This window comes from Athene noctua, chromosome 1 (assembly GCF_965140245.1).
Source record: "Athene noctua chromosome 1, bAthNoc1.hap1.1, whole genome shotgun sequence".
Classification (NCBI taxonomy): Eukaryota; Metazoa; Chordata; class Aves; order Strigiformes; family Strigidae; genus Athene; species Athene noctua.
The window spans coordinates 34,073,600-34,101,080 of record NC_134037.1 but is presented as its reverse complement, the minus strand read 5'-3'; the positions used below and the strand labels follow the sequence as shown (position 1 = coordinate 34,101,080).

The 27,481-nt window shown below is 38.4% G+C and overlaps 1 protein-coding gene across 9 annotated transcripts in view; it reads right to left on the bottom strand.

The window, feature by feature from the left end:
- COL19A1 (collagen type XIX alpha 1 chain) overlaps positions 1-27,481 on the bottom strand; it is a 211,153-nt gene that overhangs the window by 98,713 nt on the left and 84,959 nt on the right. For 8 of the 9 annotated variants that reach the window (XM_074895826.1, XM_074895830.1, XM_074895833.1 and 5 more), the window contains 3 exons: positions 11,345-11,398; positions 1,763-1,816; positions 1,037-1,072 (listed from right to left, as the gene is read on the bottom strand). In XM_074895826.1, the coding sequence (XP_074751927.1) occupies positions 1,037-1,072; positions 1,763-1,816; positions 11,345-11,398 (144 nt within the window). The remainder of the gene's footprint in view (positions 1-1,036; positions 1,073-1,762; positions 1,817-11,344; positions 11,399-27,481) is intronic. The other variant, XM_074895832.1, reaches the window with a different exon arrangement.

Sequence of the window (27,481 nt, the reverse complement as noted above, 5' to 3'; positions counted from 1 at the left end):
CAGTGAATATCAAGCTGGACTGACTGGAAAGTAGACAAAATGACCTGGAAGCCAGGGGAAAATATGTATGTGTGTGTGTGTGTGGTGTGTGTGTACATGCCTGTTTTTGCGCAGGTGTCTGGGAGTGAGCAGGTTTGCACCAGCAACTGGAATGGGGCTGTGAGTCTCAGGGGGGTTGAATGTCCAGGTGCCAGTAACTGGAAAGACCAGGAGCAGGGGCATCTACTAGATAGGTTGCGTGTCAGCTCAGCTACTAGAGGGATGCACGTTGTATATATGTATATATTTCCCAGTACCAGACCATCATCATGATCAGCCAGAGAAGGTAACAGGAAGAGGCTGTCAGTTCTGTTTGTGTTTGTGTGAGCGCTCAGTTTGTCCATCTGTATTGACCTGTGTGGCCAGACCTTCTGTATGTGTTGTATGTGTGTCTGTGTGCATATTGGAACTGTATGCTCAGCCCCACTACCAGTTGGACCCGAGGGCAAGGAGCTGTGGCAGCCTCACATCTATCTGGCTGCTGGATGCATCCCCACATACTTAACTTTATGAAAATAGGGTCCGGTATGTCAATTTTGAACATATGCATGCTATATATATAATACTGTGTCATACATACAGCATGACACTCATAACTAAGTACTTAATAAAATAACCTGACAATGGAATATTTACAATATATTAAAAAGCATTAATTAGTTTTGCAAGCTTTTACTGAAAAATGTTTTTCACTAAAAATAGAAAGGGAATTCTTTCACTTTAACCAGCCTGCACTATTTATGTACAGAATAAAACCCCAATATTCTTGTTTCCCACCAAATGCTAACAAGATGTTTTAAATGTGCTTATTTTCTTTATATTTTTAAAATGCCCTTTTTCCTACTTCACAATTCATATCGAAAAGGCAGAGGCATTCTAAAGAGAGGGACCTGTCTCTTAAATTTAATAAGGAAAGTATTTACATTGCAAATAAGCTAAAACCTGAAACATTCCTTAGTGATTTCGTTTTGTCTGTTTTTGTTTTACATGTACTTACACTCAAGGCAGTTGGTCCTGGAGGTCCTGCATCTCCCTAGTTAAAACAGGAGAGTAAGAAAATCAATCATCTCTTTAGTTATACATATTTAACCTCTAGGTTTTTTAGAGGAAATGCACCACTGCAGAAGTAAATTCAGTATAATCATCAAACATGCTCTGATTACAAAAATATATGAGTAAAGCAATATTCTTTTTAAGTAATGGCATAGATGCACACAGTTCACCACAGGTTAAATGATAAAAAAATGACAGGCTTCTGCATAAATGAATCACAGCTTTAAAAAAGCAATCCTTCAAAACACATTTGCATATGTTAAATTACAAGCTGCAGCTTACATGCACAAGGTGGCCACTGAAGTCAGTGTGACAGCTCACATATGTAAAGACATCTGACTGTAAAATGGTCACAGAATTCGGTCACTGAGGTACAAATCACACTGTGAGACCTTCAGGTTCAGTCCATGGGAGCAAATGAGAGCACCCAGAGGGCAATTCATAACATCAAATTTAGGCTCCTGCTCTGAATTCCTTTCAAAATTTGCTGTGATAAAGCGTACCCGTCTTCCACATTTACAGTTAGTCTGTATTCACATCTTTCAACCCTTAAGCTACATAAATGGCAGCAGTGGGTGTTCATCACACATAGTTAAAGCAGTATGTTCAATATTGAAGAAATATCATGCACACTCACATATAAATACAACCTTACAGATAAAAAAAGTACCTTTTCTCCTTTAGGACCAACCACACCGGGAGTACCAGGGTCACCTTTTAGTCCCTGGGTAAAGAACAAAAATGCTTATTTGTTGTCATCTGTGGAAAGTGTTGGTCAAATTCCTGTAGTGCTGTGAATTAGTATAATATACTAATATAATATACTAACCAACTAAGCTATAAAATATTATCACATTATTAGTAATACTATCTCATAATTCTTTATTTTCATTACCTTGTGAACAAAGAAACATCTACTGAAGACCGCATGTGTCTTCAACACATAATTAAGCATACAAAGCCAAACTATCTACTTGATTGTGCCTCATTATGCCAAATAGCATGCAGAAATGCAAAGTTCCTTTGCAGTCCCAGTAGGTCTGTGTCTTGCATGGCTGACAAAGATAAAATAAAATACTAGAGAAAGTGCTAAGTACATTCACTCAACCTCTGCCAAAATTGGGAAAGAGGCAGAGTTAGACAGAGAGCTGTGGATTCCATTTCAAGTAGCAATGCTTAAGCTAGTGAGCTACATCAGGGTACAGCTTAGAGCTGCTGCACATCCTCCAACACTTCAATCTTCACGAGTATTTGAAAATGCAATTAGAGAAATAATCAAGTTCTTCATACCTCCCTCTTTAGTTCTGCCTTCAGCTGGTGAAGCAGATATTATTGCCTAATCTTACACATTGCATACGCAGCAATTTCACAATCACAGAATCACAAAGTGGTCTGGGTTGGAAGGGACCTTTAAAGTTCATCTAGTCCAATCCCCCCGCAATAAGCAGGGACATCTTCAACTAGATCAGGGTGCTCAAAGCCCCATCCAAAGTGGCCTTGAATGTTTCCAGGGATGGGGCATCTACCACCTCTCTGGGCAACCTTTGCCAGTGTTTCACCATCCTCATGATAAAAAATGTCCTCTTTATAGCTAGTCTGAATCTACCCTCTACCATATCTACAATACAGCCCTTCCACTAACGTGTCTCATCAGAAGCATCCAAAAAAGAATCTTCAGCACCCAGCACATTATCTTTGTTGTCTTCTGCTTGCTGTAAAACACATGGAAAAGCGAGAGGTTTTGAAATATGCCCAACAAATTTAAGCCATTCTGCAGTGAGGAATGAACTTAATTCTGATGCTGGACCCACCTACCAGGAACTCTTTTTTGTTTAAGCCAAGCAATTTGTCTTGTGCCTTCCCTCTGATCTTTGCTTTAGAGGTATGCAACAGGAGAGCATGTATGTTGTAAGTCAGACAGCTCTACAGGTTCAAAGATCTTACTTAGAAACCAAATGGCAATAATGTAGGCAATACGGGACTGAAGTATAAAGAGACACTCCACAAGTAGGCCACCATCATTATTATTGTGGAGGTTAAACAGGTTGAGGACAGAAAAGATTTGTTTACCCTAATTCACCTGAATTAGGGTTTACTAACTTAAGTTCTTCCCAGCCCCCTTTTTGCCCTTGCAAGCTCTCTTCCTCAGTTTGCAATAACTGGAAAGAGACAACTGGCACAAAAATGATAAGTAACATCTGTGCCTTGGTGGGTACAGAAACATTAAATCAGTGAGTGTTCTAAATACTGCATATTTGTGCAACTTCACTTCCTGCTAAAATTACATTAATTCACCATCTGGAAGGAACATCATTTAGAACTATATAAGCATTTAAGTACCCACTTTGGATTAAATTTGTGGTTGTTGTAAATACCCCTGATTTAGCTTTGATTTGTCCTTTATTAAGCTTGCCAAATATGTAATAGTTAAATCAGAAGTAGTTTTGCTGTTTGAACTTAAAAAATGTAATAGGCAGATGGATTCAAAAACCAAGCCAAAAAATTGCTTTCTTTTTACAATCTGCATATTTATGACATAGTTTTAATATTGTCTCCATTTACCACATTTTACTTTTCACCTCCTTCTGAAAGACTGAAAAACACAACCACTCCATATTCTAAGAAGCCATTTTAGGGTATGCAAACTGTATGGATTTAGTTCAAAATCAGTATTACCAAGTTAGCAATGGAACAATACGTTTGAGTTTAAGAATTAGCTCTTAGGCTGTATATTTACAGAAGAGAACAGATAAAGGTAAAAAAAAAATTGCAACTCCTCAGACGGTGCTGTATCTCTGTGTGTCTTTGCTGAACAGAAAGGACAACTGCAGATGAAAGGTACTGAACCTAAGCCATGCACTGTCAAACTATGAACCTAATTTTTTTCTAATTGGTGTATTTAAAGCTTTTACTAGAGTTCCTGCAGTGCACTTCAGTGATGTATGCAGTTTGACAGCTACTGCAGAGATGATGACCACAGAAGTCGACTTCATATAAAAAGGACACTACATACTTGACAACAAGCCTTACAGTGTTTGAAGCAGCATTTCTGAGGACCCAGGAAGGTTTTTATATAAAATATTTATTTTAAAATGGTAGAATTAGCTTTTCTTTTCAGCTCACGAGCCCAAGAAAAAAAAGTAGTATCAGAAAAAAAAAAAAAATGCTTGAAAGGTTATCCCATTTTAGAAGTAATTCTTGTTCTTCTAAACATTATGTATCTTCTAAAAATATTATCATCTTAGTAAGTTCCAGACATAGTGAAAGCTTGGAAAAACACATCTTGTACTGCACCATGCCTATTCTTCCCTACAGGCACCCTTTTAAAGCTGCTGAGAGGTTTAGCTGCTGCTGACTGTCTCTGAAATGACATAAGAACTAAGAATTCCTGTGCTAAGTCAAATCTGTAGCCCCTTTTAGTGCAGTACAGTACAGTATCCTGTCTCTGGCAGAGACCAGAACAGGATGCTTCAGTGAAATGGATGTGGCTATCTAAGCAGATATAATTTGGATGATTTTAGATTAAGCCTTAAATTAGAAAAGCTTATTTTCTGCAGTATTGTAGGAGAATGAGGTCAGTTTTGAAAACAGCAAACTAATTTCTATTGATCTAAGGAGTCTGTTACTAGATTTGCCAGAAATTCAAGAACTGAGCAAAAATTCCAGCAGCTCTCATAACAGGGTAAATGAATTATTGAATTCTACCCCAAATTAATTCTAGCTTTTTGGAAGCAGTATAATAATATACATTTGCAAGTTAATGAACAGTCTTCAGCTGGTACTTTTTCTCCTCTGAAGGACTACAGCCTGGTCTTTTTACAGGTCAGAATAAACTTATATTATGGTTCCTCTATGGATGCAAAATGTAAAGTAAACATTAGGATATGCATGTAATAAGGCCAACTCAAGGCTAAGAAGATAAAAACATGAGAAATGACAGAAATAAGAAATTTATATATATATATATCATGTATATATAATGACAGGTGTTACTGTAACAAAATCGCTGACCAACAGAGAAATTACTGGAACAAGTCTATCACAAATATCAATGAAAGTGTAAAGTCAGCAAAATTGGGGCCAATGGGGGAAAGTATAAACTAGAGGCAGATTTTTTGTTTGGAAGGGAATGACAATGGTATTTCTTCTGGTGGAAGGAATTTCAAGGAGAACTTGCCATATCGATTGACATTATTTTGACAAATACTTAACCAGACTTTTCTGTGATACTAGTTTTCTGGAGTCTTAGCCAACTGACAAAAGTAACTGGATTAGGAGAAGTAACCAATTACAACCAGTAATTGTGCTTTAAAACTCTAAAATGGACGACAGTTTTGCAAATTCTTCAAAGGGGGGGATTTTACTAATGGTGTCCCAACACCACTGGCATAAAAGGTGACAGCTTTTCTATTTCAGTTTTCCTTTTAAACCAGCAACAGTGTCATACAATGTTTGCTGTGCTGTGAAGATCCATGGTGAAGAAAAAATAACCTTACTTAGGATGTGATAGATATGTTCCTTCCAAGTCTGAGAATATTTTATTCATTCGAAAGAAGTGCTATGTATAACCAGAACATGAAACAGTTTTTCACTTCCTGTGTTTTCAGTCATTTGGGTAAGATCAGAACAGTCAAAGGTTTTGAGAGAAAAGGGAACTAAACAACGTTTTCCCCTAAGCCAATTCTTTTGGGTCAATATGATGATCTATAAACCAGTACTACTACCATCACTAGCAAAAAGGACAGAAGACAAAGAGAACAGAGGATTCACACGTTGCTGCATGTGCTAGGAAATCACATCCCATACACCTGTAGTGTCTCAGGAACTACCCTAGGAAGGAATCCCAGCCCCTAGAAGTATCATCTAACCTGTCCTTCAAACACCAACAACTCGAACCAAGTACACACATTCTGTGTGTACTCCCATATGACCTACAGGGGTTATATTAAAAGGGAAATGTGTGTTGGTGCTTGCACAGGATGGCGAAAGCATCCTGTAATTTAAAGGAGTCTGCTATCAGATTTTCTTGCAGACTCGTCTGTTGCTTTTAACCTTGACACTGTGATGTTAAGCTGGTTTTAAAAGCCACACAAGGGATTTGTAAGAGTTTAAATGAGCAGACACCTCTCTGGCTGAGACTGACTAGCTGGCAATCCCTGCAGCCCAAATGGGGGATTTGAATGACAAGCCAGGGAAATCTGAGGAAGACTTTCAGTGGCAGACTGACAATGAGCTGATCTAGGAGCAAACACAGAAGCCTCAAGAAAGCTAGGTTAAGAAGAGGAAGCTTACTGAAAAACTCTTGCAGAGCTGCCAAGGCTTCTAAGACTTATGATGCCTGGCAGCAGGTGACTGGACTGAAAGCTTTCCATATGGACTGGAGACCAGAGGGACCAGGGGCATCAAGAGCCAGGGTTCTGTTTAACAGCTCACTGACGACAAAGTATTGAGATAAAGAGAGAGATATCAACCACAATGCAAACCTGGCCAGTAGTGTTAGAAGACAGGGCCCACAGCCTTTTCTCAGCTGCCATCAGTTACTTACTTATCCACAACTGGGAAATATCTGAGAAGTGCATTAACCTCTTACCCTGAGACAAAATGTTTACCATAACAACAGACATGAATTTGATCAGAGAAGTCTGAAAAAGAGCACCAAAATATCTGAGCTGTTAGTTTTGCATGAAATTATCAATAAGAAAACTCTTTCTACAGTTCAGGAACATTAGGAAATTTGTTATGTTAAGTGTTCCCTCCAAGTAAAACATGCTTTTTGCGCCCTAATGCTTTACTTGATGAATTCTGACTTAACATGCTCTAGCAGGTTCACCAAGGCCTGAGAAAACTGTATCATATACTGAAATTTTTCTGAGAGAGAGGGAGGACAGCAGACAGTGCTCATACATCATCACAGAAAAGAGGTGAAATAGATAAAATGTACCAGCAGCTGATGACAGGTGCTCTTCCCAATGAAACGATGCAAGTATCAGCTGGAACCCAAACAGAGGACTCCAGCAGCTCCTGCAGCAAAGTGTTGCCCACTAGAAATGCACCTATTTGTGCAGCTTACACTATGCTGCATGCATGTGGCAATGGAAAATGCTGTAAGATTGGCATAATCTTTGGAGGAGAACAGTTTTTTCAGTCTAAAAGATATCTGTTTGAAAAAACATCATTCATTACTTACAATTCCCTGGCCTGTATTAGAGCATTCTGGTTCCATCCCATATGAGGTAAAAATCTCCTAGAACACCACATATTATCTAAAGTACTGGAAATATAGTAAACAATTCAACACACTAATCAACAATGTGCAACCAAGTTATTATAGATCAAATCAACAATTCTAGTAGTAGTAGAACTTGGAAATACTCTAACGAGTGAAACAACAGAACTACGCTTTCTCCACAGAGCAGTCTTAAAACCTAAATTAAAACAACAGCTTCAGAGACAGATGTATATGTTGGGATAAGTTTTCTAGCAGATTGTTTTCAAAGCTCCAAACAATATACTATTTTTCACTTTATGTCTCATGTCCTTTTAAACATTGCAACTGCTCTTCTCTTGCTAATTACAATTCAAAAACTTCAAATTGCTATACTACTAGAATTTTCTGAATCCTGAGCAATGCCTACTACCTCCTTATATGTTTGTTCCAAACAGAACCCTCAGACTCTAGATATAATTAAATATCATTACAAACTTCATACTTTCAAGCAACAGGGTTCTTCCCTTCCTGTCGAAATATTTCCTTAATACTCCTTAAAAGAGAGTTCAAGATTAGAGATACAGGCCATGATGGTGTGAAGGTAAATGACTTTTACTGTCATATATTCTATTCATCTTTTCCCACAAGCATAAAAATAAAAAGTTCCAATATGTTTTCCATCTTTCCATAGAAAAACGGGGATTTTTTTCATTACTCACTGAACTTCAGAGGTTTTGACTGAACTTTCAGAGGCTTTGACATTAGGTATGTAAAGAATAACACGATTTTATGTAGGAAAGTTTTTTAAAAGTCACTTAGGGTATCTTTCCCAGCAGGAGAAAAAAAATAATTATTGAATCACTTGGTTTAATGCTGTAGAGATTATATACTAGATATTAATTTCAGATTTTTTTTACACTTTTCTGTTTTTTACAATTTACAAGAAAGACTCTTTTCTTTCCCTAGCTAAGCACGACACATGCTGATAGATATGATAAAACTTTCTGTATTCACTTTTTCTGAAGGATTTCATTTATGTCAGCAAAATATTAATTGGTATTATCCCATGGTATTCACTTCCTACTTGCACCACTGATCGAGAAAATGACATGACTCCACAAAGAGTCTAAAAGTTTCAATGACAAAGATTTTCTTTCCATTTCAATTCAATTGACAAGCGTATGAATATAACATAGATCTTACTCCTCAGATAGTTTCAACTGATATTTGTATTGCAAATTTGTCCTTATTCCATATGGGATATGAGCATGATGGAGAAGAAACTGTGTTTATCAGGATTTCTTTCAGACAGTTTGTCTATGAAGCTCCACTTCTTACAGTGATACAAATGATAGAACTATTAATGTCAAGTGGCTAAAAAAGTCTCAAGGGATAAAATAGAGATATTGCTCAAGCAAACTGGCTGTTCATATTATACAAATACCTGCTTACAAATGTAATGTGAATATATATCATGGGAGGACTACATTAATAATATATTAAGTTATTTATAACTACTCTTTAAGAAGCTAAAAACAATGGCAACCACATTACTAGTATTTATAGTAAGTATTCATGCTGTCAGATGGATTTTGAATAATGTCCCAGACTGGGACATAGCATTGTAGATCTTGGCTCAGATTCCTGGAGTGATAAACTGGGAGATGCGCAGAGCAGTTAAACATATTCACAGCTCCTGCATCCAAACCTGGTTCTCAATGAGATTAACTGACCCATTAGCACAACCAGTGCTAACGGGAATTCAGTGAGTGAATTCAACTTTTTAAAGTATCTTTTCTTCATTACAGAAAGCCTAGTCTCCAAATCAGGTCTGGCTTCCCCTCTGTCATTCTAGCAAGAACTTTTTGTATAGCTAAGAAATCAGCAAGCAAAACTGTTCTGTGATACCTATTTTCTTGATTTTGATTAAAATAAATTCAAATATGTTTCTACCATTTGTGCAAGATAAAATGTTCAGTCATCATTTTCCAGTTCTTCACTTGCAAGTATGGAAACCCTCACTCTTCCAGGCAGAGACAACAGCTGCCAGCAGCCATTACTGCTAGCTTTAACTGTTTTCAGGCTTTCTTTATACAGCCCTGCAGATTACACCCATGTAAGCAGATTACCTTGATTATTTCAGAAATATCAGATGTTACATTTCTATATGTGGAATGAGTTTGAGAGACACTGATAGCAACCAAGAGTCAATGATACACAGTCCTTTAAATTTAAACTTAATGGCTGGCATCTCCATGCACAGTGATAGCTGAATCCAAAGCATTTTATATAAGTGTTGTTAAAAAGGAATTATGTGTTGATTCAAACAACATAATGTTATATTGCCTTGTGCAATTTTACTTGCAAAATGTTTTAATGACAGTTCCTATGACGATAATCTACCACTTCTTGACATATTACAACAGTTCAGGAAATATTTCAAAATAGGTAGAATATTTTACACTTTCACAGTGCCACTATGTCAAATATGTTCCAGAGTTCACCAGATACTCGGTATACCTTACTCTTCCTAAAAGGTTTATGGAACAAGATCCCATGTAGTAAAGGAGATCGTGTAAGACCAACACAGAAATGTCCCCAGAGCTATGGAAAGAAACACAGATGTGTTTTTTCCATGCTGTCAGCATATATGTATGCATGACAGAAGTATACAGTTCACCTTTACAGACAGGCAGTGTATAAGAGAATACCTCTGAATACCTAAATGTAGTTTCAGCACAGTACATAGTGTATGTTTTCATATGGAGCGCATCCATAATTAGTCAAAAATAGCCTGATTTATCTAGCGTTAAATTATAATAACCTAAAATAGGGACACTATTTTTATGCTTACAGTGTGCATAGAAAGCCAGATGACATGAAAGGTGTCATAATTATGTAGACTGTTTTACTGCATTTTCAGCAGACACCACTAGACTGTCACAGCATTTTTGTGTCAAATGCTTACACTTTTACTCTTTTGGCAAAGTTGCTTAAATAAGCTTTGGAAAATTGTTTTTCGAAATCCTGTATCCGGATTCTAGTCCTAATGGCAGTCATTCCTCATAGAATTTGGTCAGGTTCAGATCCCTCTGTGAGATGCATTCTGCCTTCAACTGTGGTGCTTTGCAATTGGAGAGACAAGAGTATCCTGCATTAAAAACTAAACCCAGGTTGACCCCCAGCTAGGTCAAGGAGGAGTCAGGCAGAGAAGAGGGGGATACAGAAAACTGATGGCTTGAATTTTACTTCTTTTTAATCTTGTTCTTCAAATCATGCTGGTTTCCCATGTTAGTACTGCATTGAAAAAAATTCCGATTTTCTGCCCTTTCATCTTTGTTTAATATATACAAAAATAAACTTAAATTTAAAAGTAAATTAGGCAAAAGTAAGATTTGTTAATGGGTGTTGTCCATAGTGTTAGCTCAGGTTCAAGTTCGAATGTGAACACAATCATCAGGATTATCCAATATTTTCAGACACAGATTCAAGCTCTACCTCCAATATGGACCAGACCAATTAACTAAATAGGCAGTGAAATCTGGCAGAGTAAAAAAGCGAAATTTTAACTCAAATTCTCTATCACATGAGCCATATGGCACAGAAAGTGACCCATGGCTCTCACCCAGGAATGTCTAAACAGCCTGTGTATTTTCCTTTTCAGAAGCCAAGGCTCCAGGCCTAGATTTACCCTGCCTCCAGAAATGCCCTCTTTTCCAGCAGATTATCCAAACAGGAATGATTCTCATCTACACTGTGTTGCTTTAATCCCTACACTTGTTTCTGCTTATCTCATGAGCCGTCCGCAGAAATATCATGGAACCTACCACATCCTTAACCACAGCTGTCCAACCTAAAGGCCTAAGAACTCACATCTCATCTCAATGCATCTCTTTTTCTTTCCTCATCATCTTGTGGATGTTAATTCTCCAGGCATACACATTTTCTAAATCCACCACTCTCCTTACATAAATTCTGAATTTCATTGCTTAACCATCCCCCCAAAAGTCTGTAACTTGACTGTTTCATTATAATTCAACTTACCTCTCTTCCATGAATGCCTTCTGGTCCTGGTTCTCCTTTATCTCCTTTTTCGCCCTAAAATAATGAATATTTAGTTTATTATATACACAAGACAAATACTAACCCATGACACTTTTTAACAGGAAAAATATTTTAAGATTCTGGTCTGTTCCACAAAAAGTACTACATATACATTGCTGGCTGAACAAGCAAAACTATTTCTTACATTCCAACATAAATTCTTTCCAAAGAAATGCCTCTGAAAAACGTCTGGTGCTCTGAGAGCTATAGTTCTCTGTACTTCACAGTGTCAGTGAACATCCATAAAGACTCACCACAGAAAAATATTCTTGGTTCTCACAGTGCTCTGAGAACATAGTGGTAAAACAGAAACTTACACCGGGGAACAGTTTTCCTTTTGAAAATCTTAACACTGACATTAAATTAATTGCTTTCATTCAGAGACCAGTTTTTAACAAACAGTTCTTGTTTTAAATATCTGATAACAGAACTGTCCTCAGTATTATAATTTGTCTTTGACTCATACTGGTATATGGTTCACTGACTGCATTTGAAAAATTGAAACCATTTTTGTTCTGAAAATTTTCTCACAAGTATGAACAACATTATAAAGCAAAAGAAAAAAATGGTGGGAAGGATCCTTCCAAACTGATTCCTCTGTTGACTCATGAAACACTGACTAAAACCCACAATATTCTTTCTAGGGTACATGAAAGGATTCAGTTCTGTATTATCTCTAACTACCATGCTATTCTAGTTAACACATATTTCATCAAAATGAACAAAATAAACCTGCTTAAGAAGCATAAATTAAGGGAGAATGTCTTCCAGAATGAGCAAGTCTAAACAGCTCTATAATTGCATCTCTATCACTAGACTGAAGTTTGTCAAATCATAAAAGTAATGTAATTCTGATAAAAGTGCGAGGACTAACTTTACTAGAGTCAAGCTCTTCATATCGATCAAAGAAACTGAACAGCCCTGCACCGAATTTCCAGTATCTCCAGGGGACCACATTTGTCTGAGCAGAACCTATTAATTATGTCAGCATCATCTTCATAATTCTGTTAGGTAAATGGTATTGAACTGAGATCATTCAGCTAACTCCATTTGTGACACAGCCCTGATTCAGAGCTATTTCTCCAGTGGCAATGACAGAGGCCATTTCATCTAATAATCAGTTTTGCAAAACGAATTTCTGTGAACTTTCTCAAATAACTGAAACCTACTAACAAATCAGCAACAACAAACTGTGAATTTAATAATCCCATGCACAAGATGGCTTCGTTAGTTCATCTTTTCCATTTTAATACATCTTGCTGATAACAAACTTAATGCTACACATTAGCCTGTATCATACTGTTTTTTTTCTTAAGTATTGCCCTTCTTGCTTTTCAAACCCTGCCCACCCCAACCCAGATAAATCTATGCATTTATTGCTAAAATAGTTACAAGAATTTAATGCTGCTTATTTTAGTAAGGTAAACTATAAAGTCCTTTTTGTTCTATGGATTAAGGCCCTGGTTGAGATAGTAATTTTCTTTCACTGTCAGTTTTAAAAAATAACAGTCAAAGTCCCAAACTTACTACTCTTTTAAATAGCTCACTTAAACTTTTAGAAGAAACTGTCAAAATGACATTTTACTTTTCATCACTGTGACACACCGGACATTTAATACTGCTTTCAGGATCTTTTGACTAAGACTAGTTACACTGCTTGTAGCAAGAGCTACAAAGCCACACACTTGACATTATATCTCCTTATCTGAATATGTTTCTAGAAGATTTAAAACTACCTCCAATTTATGGAGCTGTTTTTTCTTCTATGACTTGTTTATCTGCTTTCACACTTTAAGAGAAAATAATATAAATATGAACAGATTTCCTTCAGAAGTAGTAGAATCCTGTAAATTCCTTGATTTATAGGTGGAAACCTAAGGTAAAAGTATCTTGTCATAATTTTTTATGCAACACTTTCATTTACATAAAAACCTAGACAGAGAGCCTAAGCTAAACGACCCTCCCGTCACCCTCACATATCATTTGCCTTCATGTTAGGTGAGCAGCATGTGTTGGAGACTATGCCTTTTTCTTCTACAGCAGGCAGACGGCAACTTTAAAATGCCAGCGGGCAGTTCTAGACATATACAAGTGTGGTTGTTGAATGCAGAGAAGAAAGAAAAACTCCCCTCCTTATGATTTACAAGATATTCAGATTTAAGATGTTTGTCAGTTTCTTAGATGAAATGATGAAAAGCACCCCCTGTCAATGAGCCTTGGACCTCTGCAGAGTCCCTGGCTTTCTGCCAGGTATGCGATTCTACTATGAACGTATTCTGACTTTTTAATGGAGTAAATGATTTGTCCTCGCCAAGCCTGCTGTATGGAATGTCTGTGCCCTCTGTGAAGCCAGAATTCAAACAAAACAGAGGTCCAATTTTTACAATTTATTCTCATGAGAACTGAGCCAAGTCATGCTCATTTCTGCCTTTATGGAGTGCACTATACTGCATAATTAACAGCTTCAAATCTAGCCAATTAGCAGAATCTCTGAAGCCACTCTGCAGTGTAGAGGAGGCTGTTAATAATCAACATTGTGGCTTACCTCATAGATTAACAAAAAAGAGAGAAAAATGTGTTAATGTTGTTTCATATCTAATCTTCCTGCCTGCTTATACTATATTCAGATGAGACAATTAAAGACTATTTATTCTAAAAACAGGATGACAAAACCGTGGAAGTGCCATGCCTTGTTTATTAGTTAACTAAAATTAATCCAATATAACACTGAGTTATTTGTATTTCTTTGGGTGCGTTCTGCTTTCAATTACCCCAATGGAACAAGCTGAGGGGTTTGCTCTGGTACAACTGCCAGGATGGATTCAGTCCGCTGTGTGTAATAGCGGATACATTGAATTCAGTGATAACATTTTTAAATTAGAGCCAGGGGTTCACACATGGCCCCTGCAAGACAAGAGTACCAGCCTTCAACACACTTGTCCAACTAAGAGGCTACCTCATTTTCCTTGCATGCTATTTTCTCATTGTAAAGGCAAAGTAATGGATCTGGAAATAAAATACATTCCTACCTAAAAATTACCTAAAAAGGTAAAGTCTTTTTTGCAGCGCTCACTTGTTAATGGTTCTAATCATGAATTCCTGATATCCTTTGTTCCAAGCATTTTAAAGTACATTGTTAACAGTAGCTGAAATACTGTCCAAAGTATGCAAGCTATACAGTAACACTCAGTGTGGATACCTTACCATTTTTAACATCTGAAACTGTGATTTTTACCATACATATCTTTAGGACAACTACGCCTTTTTGGTGTGGGTTTTTTTTTTGTTTTTAAAAAAACCACTCTTCTGTGTTTTGCTACAGCTCTGTCTCAGCAGAATACTCTATGTGAATTTTCTCGCGATCATTTCTCCACAGTTTCTTTTAAACTGAAACTAGCTCATAGTAATGCTTATTGATTTTTCCTAAATAAATTATGAATTTTAAAAAGTCAGCATCTTCGGTTCAAAAATACCCCTATGGCTCTTTTGGCTTTTGCTGATAGATGTCTGGAGAGCTGGGGTTAGGAAGGGCTCCATCCCAATAACATTCTTATTGGCTGACCCGTAACCCTTCTGCAGAATGTGGGATAGTATACTTCAGGAAAGCGGCAATACTCAGAGTGAAGCACCTCAGGATTGCTGAGACACTATATCATTTAAAAGAAGTGGAAATCAGGGCAGATTAATGATCTTGAGTGACACAAGAAGATTATTTCCTAACAGGCTCTACCCCTGTATCACATCAGACTATTACCTAAGCAGGGTCAGAAAGAGACAGCATAAAACACTGCAGAAATATACTCCTAGTAAATTAAATTCAACAGTAATGTCCTGGAAGGATGTCACCATGAACCCTGTGTCTTCCCAAACCCAACTATTTAGGCTACTTAGATACTGCAGGAAAGCAGGTGATCACAAAGTTTGATAGGCATCATGAATTCAGAGAGCTCAGTAGATACACTCATCAAGAAATTGTGACCAAAAAAACCCTCTAATTCCAAACTGTGCCATCGCTGTCTTCTGAAAGAACCCCAAACAGGTGTCAAGCCTGGCCAAGCTGGATAACATGTCAGGAGAAAGATCTTTCCTTCCTGCTTCACTTACACAGACTGAGCAATACTGAAGATGTTCCCACTGGCTAACTACTGCTTAGTGTCGCGCATCACGCTTTTAAGCAAGCTCTAAGCATTTCTAAGATGGTGAGCCTATATAAAGGCAAACTACCAACTCAACTCAGTCCAAAATCTTAGGCACAGAATGACCTGAAGCCAGGCCAGCCTGGCTCCAAAACTGCACTGATGAACTGCCTTTTCCTGTCAGCAGGAATGAGGAAGCCATTCATTTTTATTCTTTGTAGAAAACCCTTAAAATGCAAAATGACTTTCATCAATCAGAACAACGATCAAAAAAAATCCAGTCCAATAAATGTTACAGTGTAGTGCTCTCCAAATGGAGAAATCAGATGCACAGATATCAAGTAAAGAATAATCCCTGTAGCACTACTGCAGAAAAGGATCTGGGGATTATCATGGATCACAGAGTGAGCAGGACTGTAACACAAAGCTATTTTTAAAAGGCTAAACTCCATTCTCCATTTGCTGATTGCAAATTGGAAAAAAACAAGTATTCTGGTTTACTTGCCACTGATAAGAACAGTGAAAAACAGCATCTAGGTTAGGGCATCATATTTTTCATGGAACTTTGTCAGCTTTTAGGTATCTGCTCTTCCCCAAATCAGAATGATAGCAAGTTTGAAAAAAACCCCAAATTTAGGAGGAAAAAGTGAACGTGAGGCACACTGGTGAATCTCAAATATGGGAAAGAATGCTATAAACAGGATAGTAAGCTTCCCATAGTAATTATTCAAAAACTGGGTTTCATTTGTAGCCAAAAGGATTTAGATTTGGGGGGGAGGGGAAATTGGAATTAGAAAGGCAGAGAAGTACTGTAATGACCTATCTAAGAACAGAATGAAATCGCCTTAACTATAGATTTTGCTTGAGAATGCTCCAGACAGACTGGATGATACTTCAGTGTATGTGTGTCTTTATGAGGGTGAGGCAGATAGAACCTTGTACACTCTTCAAGGATAACATTTCCTACAGACTTCTCCTTGGTTCTGCTGTGATTGCGCTGTGCTCTCACTCATGCTTCCTCATACAAATATTAGATGTGCCAACCAGGAATGAGGCACTGCTGGACTTGTTACTCACAAACAAAGAAAACCTGCTTTGTAGTATCTTGGTTACTGATAGACTCGGCTGTAGTGATCACAATATTGTGGAGTGTGGGATCCTGCTGAGCACGTGGAAGGTTAGTACTAAGACAAAGGTTTTAGATTTCAGAAGAGCCAACTTCAGCTTGCTCAGAGCTCAGTTGGGAGGGATTCCGTGGGAAGCCTCCATGGAGGATAAAGGAGCTATCAAGTGCTGAGAGTTTTTCAAGAACATTCTCCTGGAAGCACAAAAACAGTTAATCCCCTTTAAAGGTAAGGGAAGTAAGCAGAACCAGGGACCACCATGGCTTAACTTCAAGCTTCTGAGTCTGCTCAAAACCAAGAGAGAAGCATATCAGAGATAGAAAAGCAGACAAATACCCATTAGGAACTACAAGGTCATTGCCAGGGCATGCAGAGATGCAGCTGGAAAAGCAAAAGATCAGCTCAAATTGAAATTGGTAAGAGACGTCAAAAACTACAAGAAAGGGTTCTTCAGGTACATAAACAACAAGCAGAAACAGAAGGAAAATACTGTCCCGCTGTTAAACAGGAGAGGTGAATTAGTCACCAACAACACTGAAAAGACAGACATTCTCAGCACTTTCTTCACCTCTGTCTCTACCAGCACTGCTGGGCCCCAGGCCTTGGGAAGAAAAATCCAGGTTGATGCAAACACAGACCCACTGTCAGTGAAGGAAGAGCTGGTATGCAAATTATTACAAGAACTTGACCACTACAAATCTATGGACTCTGACGTTATCCACCCGGGGCAGTTGAGAGCTGGCCGATGTCATCAGGAGGCCACTCTCCATAATCTTTGAAAAATCATGGAAACAGTGGATGTGCCAGAAGACTGGAAGACGGCTAATGTCACCCACACCTACAAGAAAGGTTTAAAGCAGGATCCAGGAAATTACAAGCCCATCAGTCTTACTTCAATACCTGGGTAAGTTATGGAACAAATCCTCCTGGGACTATCACAAGACAAATGAAGCACATGATTGGGAAAAGCCAGCACGGATTCACCAAGGGCAAATTGTGTTTGACAAACCTGATTGCCTTCTACAACAAAGTAACCTGCTCGGATAACATGGAGTGAGTGGTGAACAGTGTCTACCTGGATTTCTCCAAGGCTTTTGATACGGTTCCCCACAGCCTCCTCCCAGAGAAACTGATGCATTATGGTCTAGACAAGTGTCTGTGCTGTGGGTGGGGAACTGGCTGACAGGCTGCACCCAGAGGGTGGTGGAAAATAACTCCTTTTCAAAATGGCAACCTGGCACAAGTGGGGTCCCCCAGAGATTGATATCGGGTCCAATGCTGTCTAATATATTCATAAGTGATCTGGATGATCGGATCAAGTGTACCCTGATAAAGTTTGCTGATGATACCTAGCTGAGTGGGGAAATGAACGCTTTGGAAGGGAGAGCCTCCCTGCAGGAATCAAAGAACAACAGAATGGTTTGGGTTGGAAGGAACCTTACAGACCCTCTAGTTCCAACCCCCTGCCATGGGCAGGGACACCTCCCACTAGCCCAGGTTGCTCAAAGCCCCGTCCAACCTGGCCTTGAACACTGCCAGGGAGGGGGCAGCCACAGCTTCTCTGGGAAACCTGTGCCAGTGTCTCACCACCCTCATGGTAAAGAATTTCTTCCTTGTTTCTAATTGAAATCTACCCTCCTTCAGTTTAAAACCATCCCTGCTCATCCTATCACTGCACTCCCTGGTAAAGAGTGCCTCTCCACCTTTCCTGTAGACCCCTTTAGGTACCAGAAGGCTGCTATAAGGTCTCCCTGGAGCCTTCTCTTCTCCAGGCTGAACAACCCCAACTTTCTCAGCCTGTCCTCATAAGGGAGGTGACCCAGCCCCCTTATGATCTTAGTGGCCTCCTCTGGACCCACTCGAGCAGGTCCATGTCCTTCTAATGTTGGGGACCCCAGAGCTGGACACAGTACTCCAGGTGGAGTCTCACGAGAGCGGAGTAGAGGGGGAGAATCACCTCCCTTGACCTGCTGGCCACACTTCTCTTGATGCAGCCCAGGATGCAGTCAGCTTTCTGGGCTGCAAGCACACATTGCTGGCTCACAGTCAGTTTTCCATCCACTAATACCCCCAAGTCCTTCTCTGCAGGGCTGCTCTCAATTCACTCATTGCCCAGCCTGTATTCGTATTGTTTGCCCAGTCTGTACCTATGAAGACCTGAATATGCTGTAAGAGTGGGCTAACAAGAACCTTATGAAGTTCAACAAGGACAAGTGTAAGGTCCTGCATCTGGAAAAACATAATCCAGGAGTGCAGGACAGGCTGGAATCTACCCAACTGGGGAGCAGCTCTGAGGAAAGGGACCTGGAGGTCCTGGTGGACAACCAGCTCAACATGAGTGAACAGAGCACTGCAGCTGCAAAGGCAGCCAACAGGATTCTGGTTTGCATCAACAAAAGCAGCACCAGCAGAGATAAAGAAGTCATTATCTCACTCAGTGCTTGTCAGGTCACAACTGGAATACTGTGTGCAGTTTTGGTCCTCACTATACAAAAAAGATGTGGACAGCCTGAAGAGGGTCTAGGGAGGGACCACAAAGATGATCAAAGGCCTGGGAAGCCTGCTGTATGAGGAAGGGCTGAGAGAGTTGGGTTTGTTCGGCCTTGAGAAGAGAAGGCTTAGGGGAGACCTTATCACCATGTTTCAGTATTTAATGGGGCACTAGATAGATGATGGAGACTCCCTTTTTACAAGGAGTCATATAGAAAAGATGAGGGGTAATGGGTACAAGTTAATCCTGGGAGATTCCGATTGGAGGCAAGAGGAAAATTTTTCACAATGAGACCAATCAGTCACTGGAATAATCTCTCCAGGGAAGTGGTGGATTCCCCAACATTGGACACTTTTGAGATTCAGCTGGACAGGGTGCCAAGAAAGGTTGAACCAGATGATCTGTGAGGTCCTTTCCAACATGGTATTTTATGATTCTTGGAAAATGTGACAAAGACACATGTTAAAATAGTTTTACCTTTTCTTAGGATGATGTCCTTGCTGGGTAATGATTACAGGTTTGCAGGAGGCATGTGTCTTATGGAGTCTAATTATCTCATTTAATAAGTAAATTATCTTTTTTCATTAAGGCATTGAAAGACAGACAAACATTAATTCAAATGCCAGCAATATAGAGGATAATATGACTGAGCTGCTTGCGCTGTCACCGTGCCATTATCACCCAGCTCAGTGATTCAATAGTATGGCTTCAGAGATAAAGAACAGCAAAATAAAAATCAAAGCAAATAACACAGATGAAACAAAAATGGACAGATATATGCATTCTGAAAATTTAGTAACCCCTTCAGTTTGAAGGACTGTATCCATATTCCATCAAGTCATGTAGTTTAGGCATACTTTTACATTCATCATGAAAGCTAAACTATAACATTGCAACATCCACAAACACTGATTTCTAAAATAGTCTACCAATTCCATGGCACCCTGGCAGGCAATAAAGTGACCTCAGCTACTGCCTTATGGAAATCTTTTTCTAACATAGGCTATAGAACTATGATATACCTGAGAACTAAACCTTCAGAAAACTCAAATTCTATTCTTTCACATCTAGAAAATGCCACAGCAAGGCTACTAGCAACAGCTTACTAAAAATACAAGTGCACAATCCTTTGATCTCTTAATATGTTCCTTACAGATCTCTGAATCTCACCTTGGTCCATATCTTCCATGTAACCCTATCTTGTGGAAATGTAAAAAATTGCCTAACATTCCCTGATGCTGACCTGAGGTAGTAAAGATCATTAATGAAATAGTTAAAGGCATTAAATAATACCATGATAAGCAGAAAAAAATAATTTGTGTAGAAAAGTACATAACATACATTTTCACCTAAGAGACTTGTTAGGGTAAAAGAAACATAAAGACACATATAGCCAGCACAAGAAGAAAAAATACTGAGATTTTGGATAATTCCTGATTGTTAAAATTTACACAAGACTAACCACAATCTAACATTTAGCTTTGTTATTCAGTAGTAAATGCTCCAAATGAATGTCCTTAAGCTTAAGATGATCACACTGGCTTTGCTTTTTGCCACATGAAATTTAGATGTTGTGGTTTGCAAACGTTGCTCTGTATGCTATTCTGCCATGGCTCACCCTGCCATCACCTTTCTTTTTTCTTCAAACCTTTCAATATCAAGGAGACAAACCAACCAAAATCAGCATCCAAAGCTCTACTCTTTTTGTTAATTATTTGATCGTATATTCCCGAGACTTCACTTGAAAGAAAAATTCTTAACCCAAGATTAAAGTTTTATTCATAAAAATAAGAAAAATAATACAATCTAAAGCATGAGTTATCTGAAAGCAGAGTTTCAATCACCTATATAATACGTATTCCTAACATCCACTTGAATATATTAATACTCTCTTCAGACAAAGTACAATCAGTTAGGTAAAATGTGTTTATAAGGAAAATTCAACTAAGCTTTTTCATGGTGATTTTCATATGCAAATGCTACTTGGTATTTACATGCAGAAGCTTTAGTGGATGTAAACAGCTTTCTAAAATAACTCAAAGCTTCCCAGAAAAAAAAAAAACACCAAAAAATATGATGTTTATTTCAAGAATTTGCATCTACAGAAAGAAATCATAGAATATATTTTAAAGACTCTAAAAAACCCACTGTGAATAGTAATGGATATTCTATTCTTTACTCGCTCCATCTGGCTGAGTTCTACAATACATTCTATATATGCAGTATTGCTTCAGTTTAAAAATTGGTGTATTGTGCACCATTTATTGTGCCATACCTTTCCTCATAACCCAAAAGCTTTCCAAACTATAAAGACTCATGAATTCAGTCAGACAACTCATATATGCAACTTTTCGTGAAGAGGTTATACAGGGTACATTCATGGTCCAGTTTTCCTCTCCTTTTACAGTGTCTCTGGCTAATCTCATCTGCAAATATAATCAACAATCATTCCTACGAGTCATCCTTTACACTTCTGCTCCAGACTTACCTCCTGTCCAAGCGAACACCTTAACTTTTGAGTACCTTCTTGTTGATACCTAACCATTTGAATAAGTTTTAAATATTTCTTTCAACATGTGTTTCCTTGAGAAAGCTCACTCTTTTGTCACTGAAAAAACACTGGTTCTGTTGGTCACCAAGAACTGGAATAATCTTGAAGTGAGTCTCTCAGATATAAACCACATTCAAATCATTGACAAAACCTTTTTTCAGCTACCAACAGAGCTACCACTTTCATGCAGACTTGATCCCACTATCCTCAGAAGTGCCCTCACATCCTGCTCTCACCTACCCATAGGAATGTCATTGCTAAAACTCTGTTCATCATTTATCTTCTTTGCTGGTTCTCACACACACATACTTAAACACTGGGAAACCTACATACCAAACTCTGTGCATAACTTGGCATTGCAAGGCTCACACTAAGCCACACCATTTATCCCCATTCAATAACCTCCTCCTTCAGACCAGTTCTTCTCTGGTGTGATAAGCAAAAAACCCCTACACAATAGGCGAAGCATTACCTTTCATATCATTTATTTTTTAATTAACCAGCCAAGTCTGGTTGTTCTGTAGGTATCCATCTGTCTTAAATCTTATATTTTAATTATAATATCTTTGGTATGAGATAAATGGTCTACTCTGTACTGTTCCTAACATAACATAATACATGTTTTGACTTGCATAAATACATGAGCTTTTACAGAATTTTGCTCTTACATCATTCACAAACAAAACTAACAGTTGAATTTGGCTCTAAGTTTCCAGTATCAAACTCCACAATAATTTTGAATTTAGGTATCTTGAGTTATCTATCAGTAGATTAAAACCTGAAAAGAAAAAAGATATCTCATTTAATGAGCATATTATTTTTCTCTTGGATTTGACTTTCAGCTACAATTGTTTAAAATTTTATCTGTCTTTTAGTGAGGAGGTTTCTGTTTATACTGGCTTTGTGTTAGTGTTGAATGAAGATTTTTCCGTAGGAGGAATAAATGAGTCTCTTTCAAGGCTGGTCTCCTAAAGCAACCTAAAGCCAATCTGTTCTTGTCAACAGCTGACAAATGGTATTGCTTTCACAGAACGTAGTATTTTTTAGACACCCATGCTTTCATGGTTTTGGCACGCTGTTGCTATTGTTATTTAGACTCTAAAAGATATTCTGCAGATGGTTAAAGCAACGTCAAGTGTTTGCGCAAGCTGATGGACTGCTATGTCTTTTCTGCAAAGGCTGTACCTCTAGCTTTATTTCTTTCACATGAGAACCAAAATAATGACATTTTCTGTAGCTGTGACTATTAACCATGCTCATCAGGCCCACACAGACAGCAATATCTGTTACCTCTATTTTCTTAGACTACAGTAAGTAGTTTATTAAGCTCATAGAAATGTATACTTTGGACCAGAAACTCGGGTTTCAACAAAGCTCTCATGGACCCTGGTACAATCTAAAGGTGCAATGTGTTTACTCTTCTGATGGATATTTATCTGAGGAGGAGGCTTGATCTGTGTTCAAAATAGTCACACCTTGCTCAGTCAGACTTCCGAGGTCAGTTCAAAACACAACTAAAAACGCAACTAAAAACGTAGGAAATGTCTGCCTTTTGTATAAAACTTAATAATTATAGATTTAATGCAGGAAGTTTTCTCTCTTTTCAAGAAGATCAAAATCCACAGCTCCCACCTTCTTGGCAACTGTCCATACTTCATATAACTAGACCATAGGACGCCATGCCTGCAATCAATTGTCTTATTTCTGTTCTAGATGGACCACTGCACAGTGAAGTCTGAAAAATCAATGGGTTTAGAATAAACAGGCAACAGAATGTTCTGAAGCTTACTGAAGGGAAGTAAGTATCTTTAAAAAGGAGATCCTGGGAAATCTGAGCTGTATCTACTGGCTCACTATTGACAACAGAAGGAAATTTAGGTTAACGCTGGCCTTCAATAAGTACATAAAACCCAGAAAAGGGTACAGTGAAAACTTCTTTATCTGTGAACAATATATATTGGCCTCATCATATGAGGAAGATCAACTCCATGCTCCCCGCACACATCGAAAATAACTCAGTCTCCACTCACTGTCACAGAAACTCTGAACTTCTGTTGTAAATTACCTGCTTTTCTAAGCTAGCTGCTTTGGTTTCTTAAATTAAAATTTAAGAATACACAGAGGCCAATGAGTGTATTGTACAGAGTAGCAGCATACAGCTGCTGATCAGGTTAGCTACATTAGACACATCCATACAATTTACCATTCTTTAACTTTTGTGCAGTTCTTTGATAACAGCCTTAATACTTTTGACTTGTGTGCATGCTATGCCAGGTCTTTTTCAAAGTAAGTATTTTCTAGGTATGTCTACAGTAGCAAACAGTGTGGCACAACAGAAGATGACCTATGGAGCAAATGTTGCAGAGTACTAGATGTTCACACTATTATGTATTTTGTTGGAACTATTCCAAGCCTTCCCTGGAGTAGCTTTAGTCTGTTTTCATGAACTAAAGAGCCATTAGCAATTGCTGCACCTTAGGCTTGTTGCTTCAGTTCTTTTGGTTTAGCTTCATTCAAGAGGAATCACACTGTTCTTCTCCAGCCTCAGAAGTCATCTATACAGGACTGCAGCACCTTCTGGTCATTAAAATATGCCTGTACTTCTGGAATACTTTGGTTGCTGTAGAAAATCCAGACAGCAGTCTGGAGAAACACAGTCTGCTGGGATATAACCCAGTGAACAAAGACTTTTTTTTTGTCAAATAGTCCCCTGATTTGTTTACTTAACTAGGCATCACACAAACAGCTTCAATAGCAGTGCACAGGGATACTGGGGCTAAGGAAAAGCAGCTGGAAAGGAGTAGATGAGGGAGGAAGACTGCTTTTATCGTTGACAGTATTACCTTAAAACAAACATCAACTACAGCTAAGTGGAGGAAAAAAAAAGTGCTTTGGAGACTTAAATACACTTAAACATGTATGCTGCTGACTCTTCAGCAGTAATATCCACATCTCTGCAGGTTGTGGAATGCTTCCCCTACTTACAACACCAAGTTTTATTTTTCATATATTAATGAACAAAGGTTCCGTTGCCTCCTGTTCTACAGTGACCAATGTTTCTTCTTTCGTCACATGCTGTGAATTCTGATACTTATCCTAATGGCAAACAACTCTCACTCAAAATTCCAAGAGCCCATTTTGGGAGCCTATTGACTTAAGCACATGTATTTAATCTCCAAATTTACTTCTTTGCCTATTTTAGAAATATTTAGAAAAAAGAATAATTTTTTAAAATGCCTCACAATATGAAGTTAAAACCCATAAAAAATCCCATATAAAACCCACACGGCTGCATAAGAACATATGAGATTTATGCTAAATGATGTTTTTAAATATGCATATTTATGTTAAACGATGTTTTCCAATATTGCAGCATCAATAATGTTTTATTAGATTATCCTATGGCCTCTTATCATTAGATACCTGTCAGTACTTGCTTTTTCATAAATAATAATCCTCTGCAACAGTGCGTACAACATAATCTCACTGATAGTAGCAGCTGCAGTGTACTGATGGCCTCCTTGCTGTGGAGCCCTGCCAGCTCAGTCTTACAGTGTATCTTTGCTCAGCAACTCTCAAGAACTGCCTCCCATTTGAAAGAAAGGAAGGAGACTCACATGTCATGAGCTCTACTCAGTTCACTATGTTAAAGTAATATACTGCACCTGCCATCAAGGAATTCAGTTGTGCTTACTCTCTATTGCTGTAATGCCTTCTTCCTCCAAAGCCTCCTTTCTGGCTTAAAGTTCTTGGTAAAGAAAGCTTTCCTTTAATAACTGTACTGCAGCAAATCAGAAGATTTAAGTCAGAAGTGATTTAATTTAAAAATCTGTTACTTGGTGTGTTACTAAATATTGTTGTGATTGTATTATATTTCCTAGAAAGGGATGACTTATTCTAGTACGCACATAAATATGTTTGTAAACATCCAAGCATATGAGTGTAAATGTGCACTTTCAACTGGAAATCAAGGAAATACACTCACTCAAAGTCAAACCTATCACCAGATCTGGGATCAAGAAAAAATATTCCACCTAGATGACATGGTCAGATACATTGTGGTACAATGTATCTGCAATGCTTCTCACAGCACTTTCAGTTAAAGACAACTCTTTTCTCAAAGATACTATGCTTTTGGAAAAGTAAAATAGGGAGAGGATGGACCACTATATGTATGAGTGGGTGTCTGAACAACAGGAAAGGTAAATTATGACTCAGAAAAACGACGAGAGAAGGCACAGATAATCCAGAATAAGTAAGAAAAATAGCAAGCAGACCAAAAAACAAATAAATCCAGAAGTGGTAAGAAAATGTTTGAACAAAAATGACTGGATGTTGAACTTCAGTCAGACCCATTTCTCTGACACTATCTTGTGGGAACATCCATATGATGGGCTATTTCCAGGCCTCTTTCTAATCCAATTGAGGTATATTTAGTTTGCAAATTAATTCTGTTCTGGCATTTCTTATCTTTTGACTCAGCAATAATCCTTTTAAAATTCAGTCTGTTCAGATTAATAAATGGTAAACAACAAAAATCATCTGTCATAATGAATTATAAGGCCTTTCACCAAAGATCATCTGCAGAGTCAGAAGAGAGAGTATTATAATTCACAGCAATAAGCTTTATCACTTGAGCTAAAAGACTAGGTTGCTGCCGCAGAGGATGACCCCTCTCTTCTGGTGAACCAGAAGCACAAGCTGAGCTCGGAAACCTTCCAATCACCACAGAATACAAACAGTTCACTAGCCAAGCTGATGAAAAGCAACAAAACCAGAAATTCTGTATTCCATTTTTGACTCCAAAAAGGAGTTAAGATTTACTACTCACGGATGACATCCAGACCACGTATCTTCTGGAAGGCAGCACAGTCAAATGGAAGGGCTAGGATACACTAGAAATCTTGCTTTTATTCCCACCTTAGTACTGATATACCCCACTCCAGCTTCTGAATATCTCTCTCAGAAATACACATACATATGTTACCCATTCTTCTTGCTTTCCCCAAGTAGCCCACTCCAGGTCCATAACTCTACCCTCTCTCCTGTACACAACTGTCCTGACCCAAGCCCCAGCATTCAACCCACTGGTGCTACACAACCCTCAGAGTTGTTCAGTGGGAACTGGGACCTCAAGATGTCTATGTAGAGAGAGGATGATGCTGTGCTCTCTACCACTGACAGTGGATATTTCTTTGCTCCTCCAGAATATTTTCTCACATGCTAAATGTGCAGCACTACTTACAAAAATTGCTACATTAAATTTAAATTAATTACCATTTATCAAAATTACTGCTCAAAATGTTTACAGCCTTAGCTGTTTTCAAACTAGTACACCTTCTGTAGGCATCCATGGCTGTAATGGTAACCCGTCATCCATCTCTGGATATGTCTTCACAGAAATCTCCAAGGTGGCACAGAAGTAACTGTTACGGGAAGCAGTACATCCAACAGGTGTGGCACCCTGCTCACGCTGTTAAAACTTACATCTCAACAGAGTGCCCACTCATGAAGCTGCAATGCTTCTTATACTCCAGACAGCTCATTCAGAACAAGGCCTGGCTGCTTCTGCAGAGCACCTCATGTGCCTTCTTGCCCAGAGCTCAACATCTGGGCCTACCATGCAAGAGGCTTCCTATGTTGTGGGAGCAATTGGAATTTGAAGAGCTTTGTGGACTGAAATAAATTGTACTCAATATGTTCAAATGGCCATTTTTAGTTTAAGATAAAACCAAATCTTGGTGGCAAGAAATCAGACGGAAAAAGATATCTTTC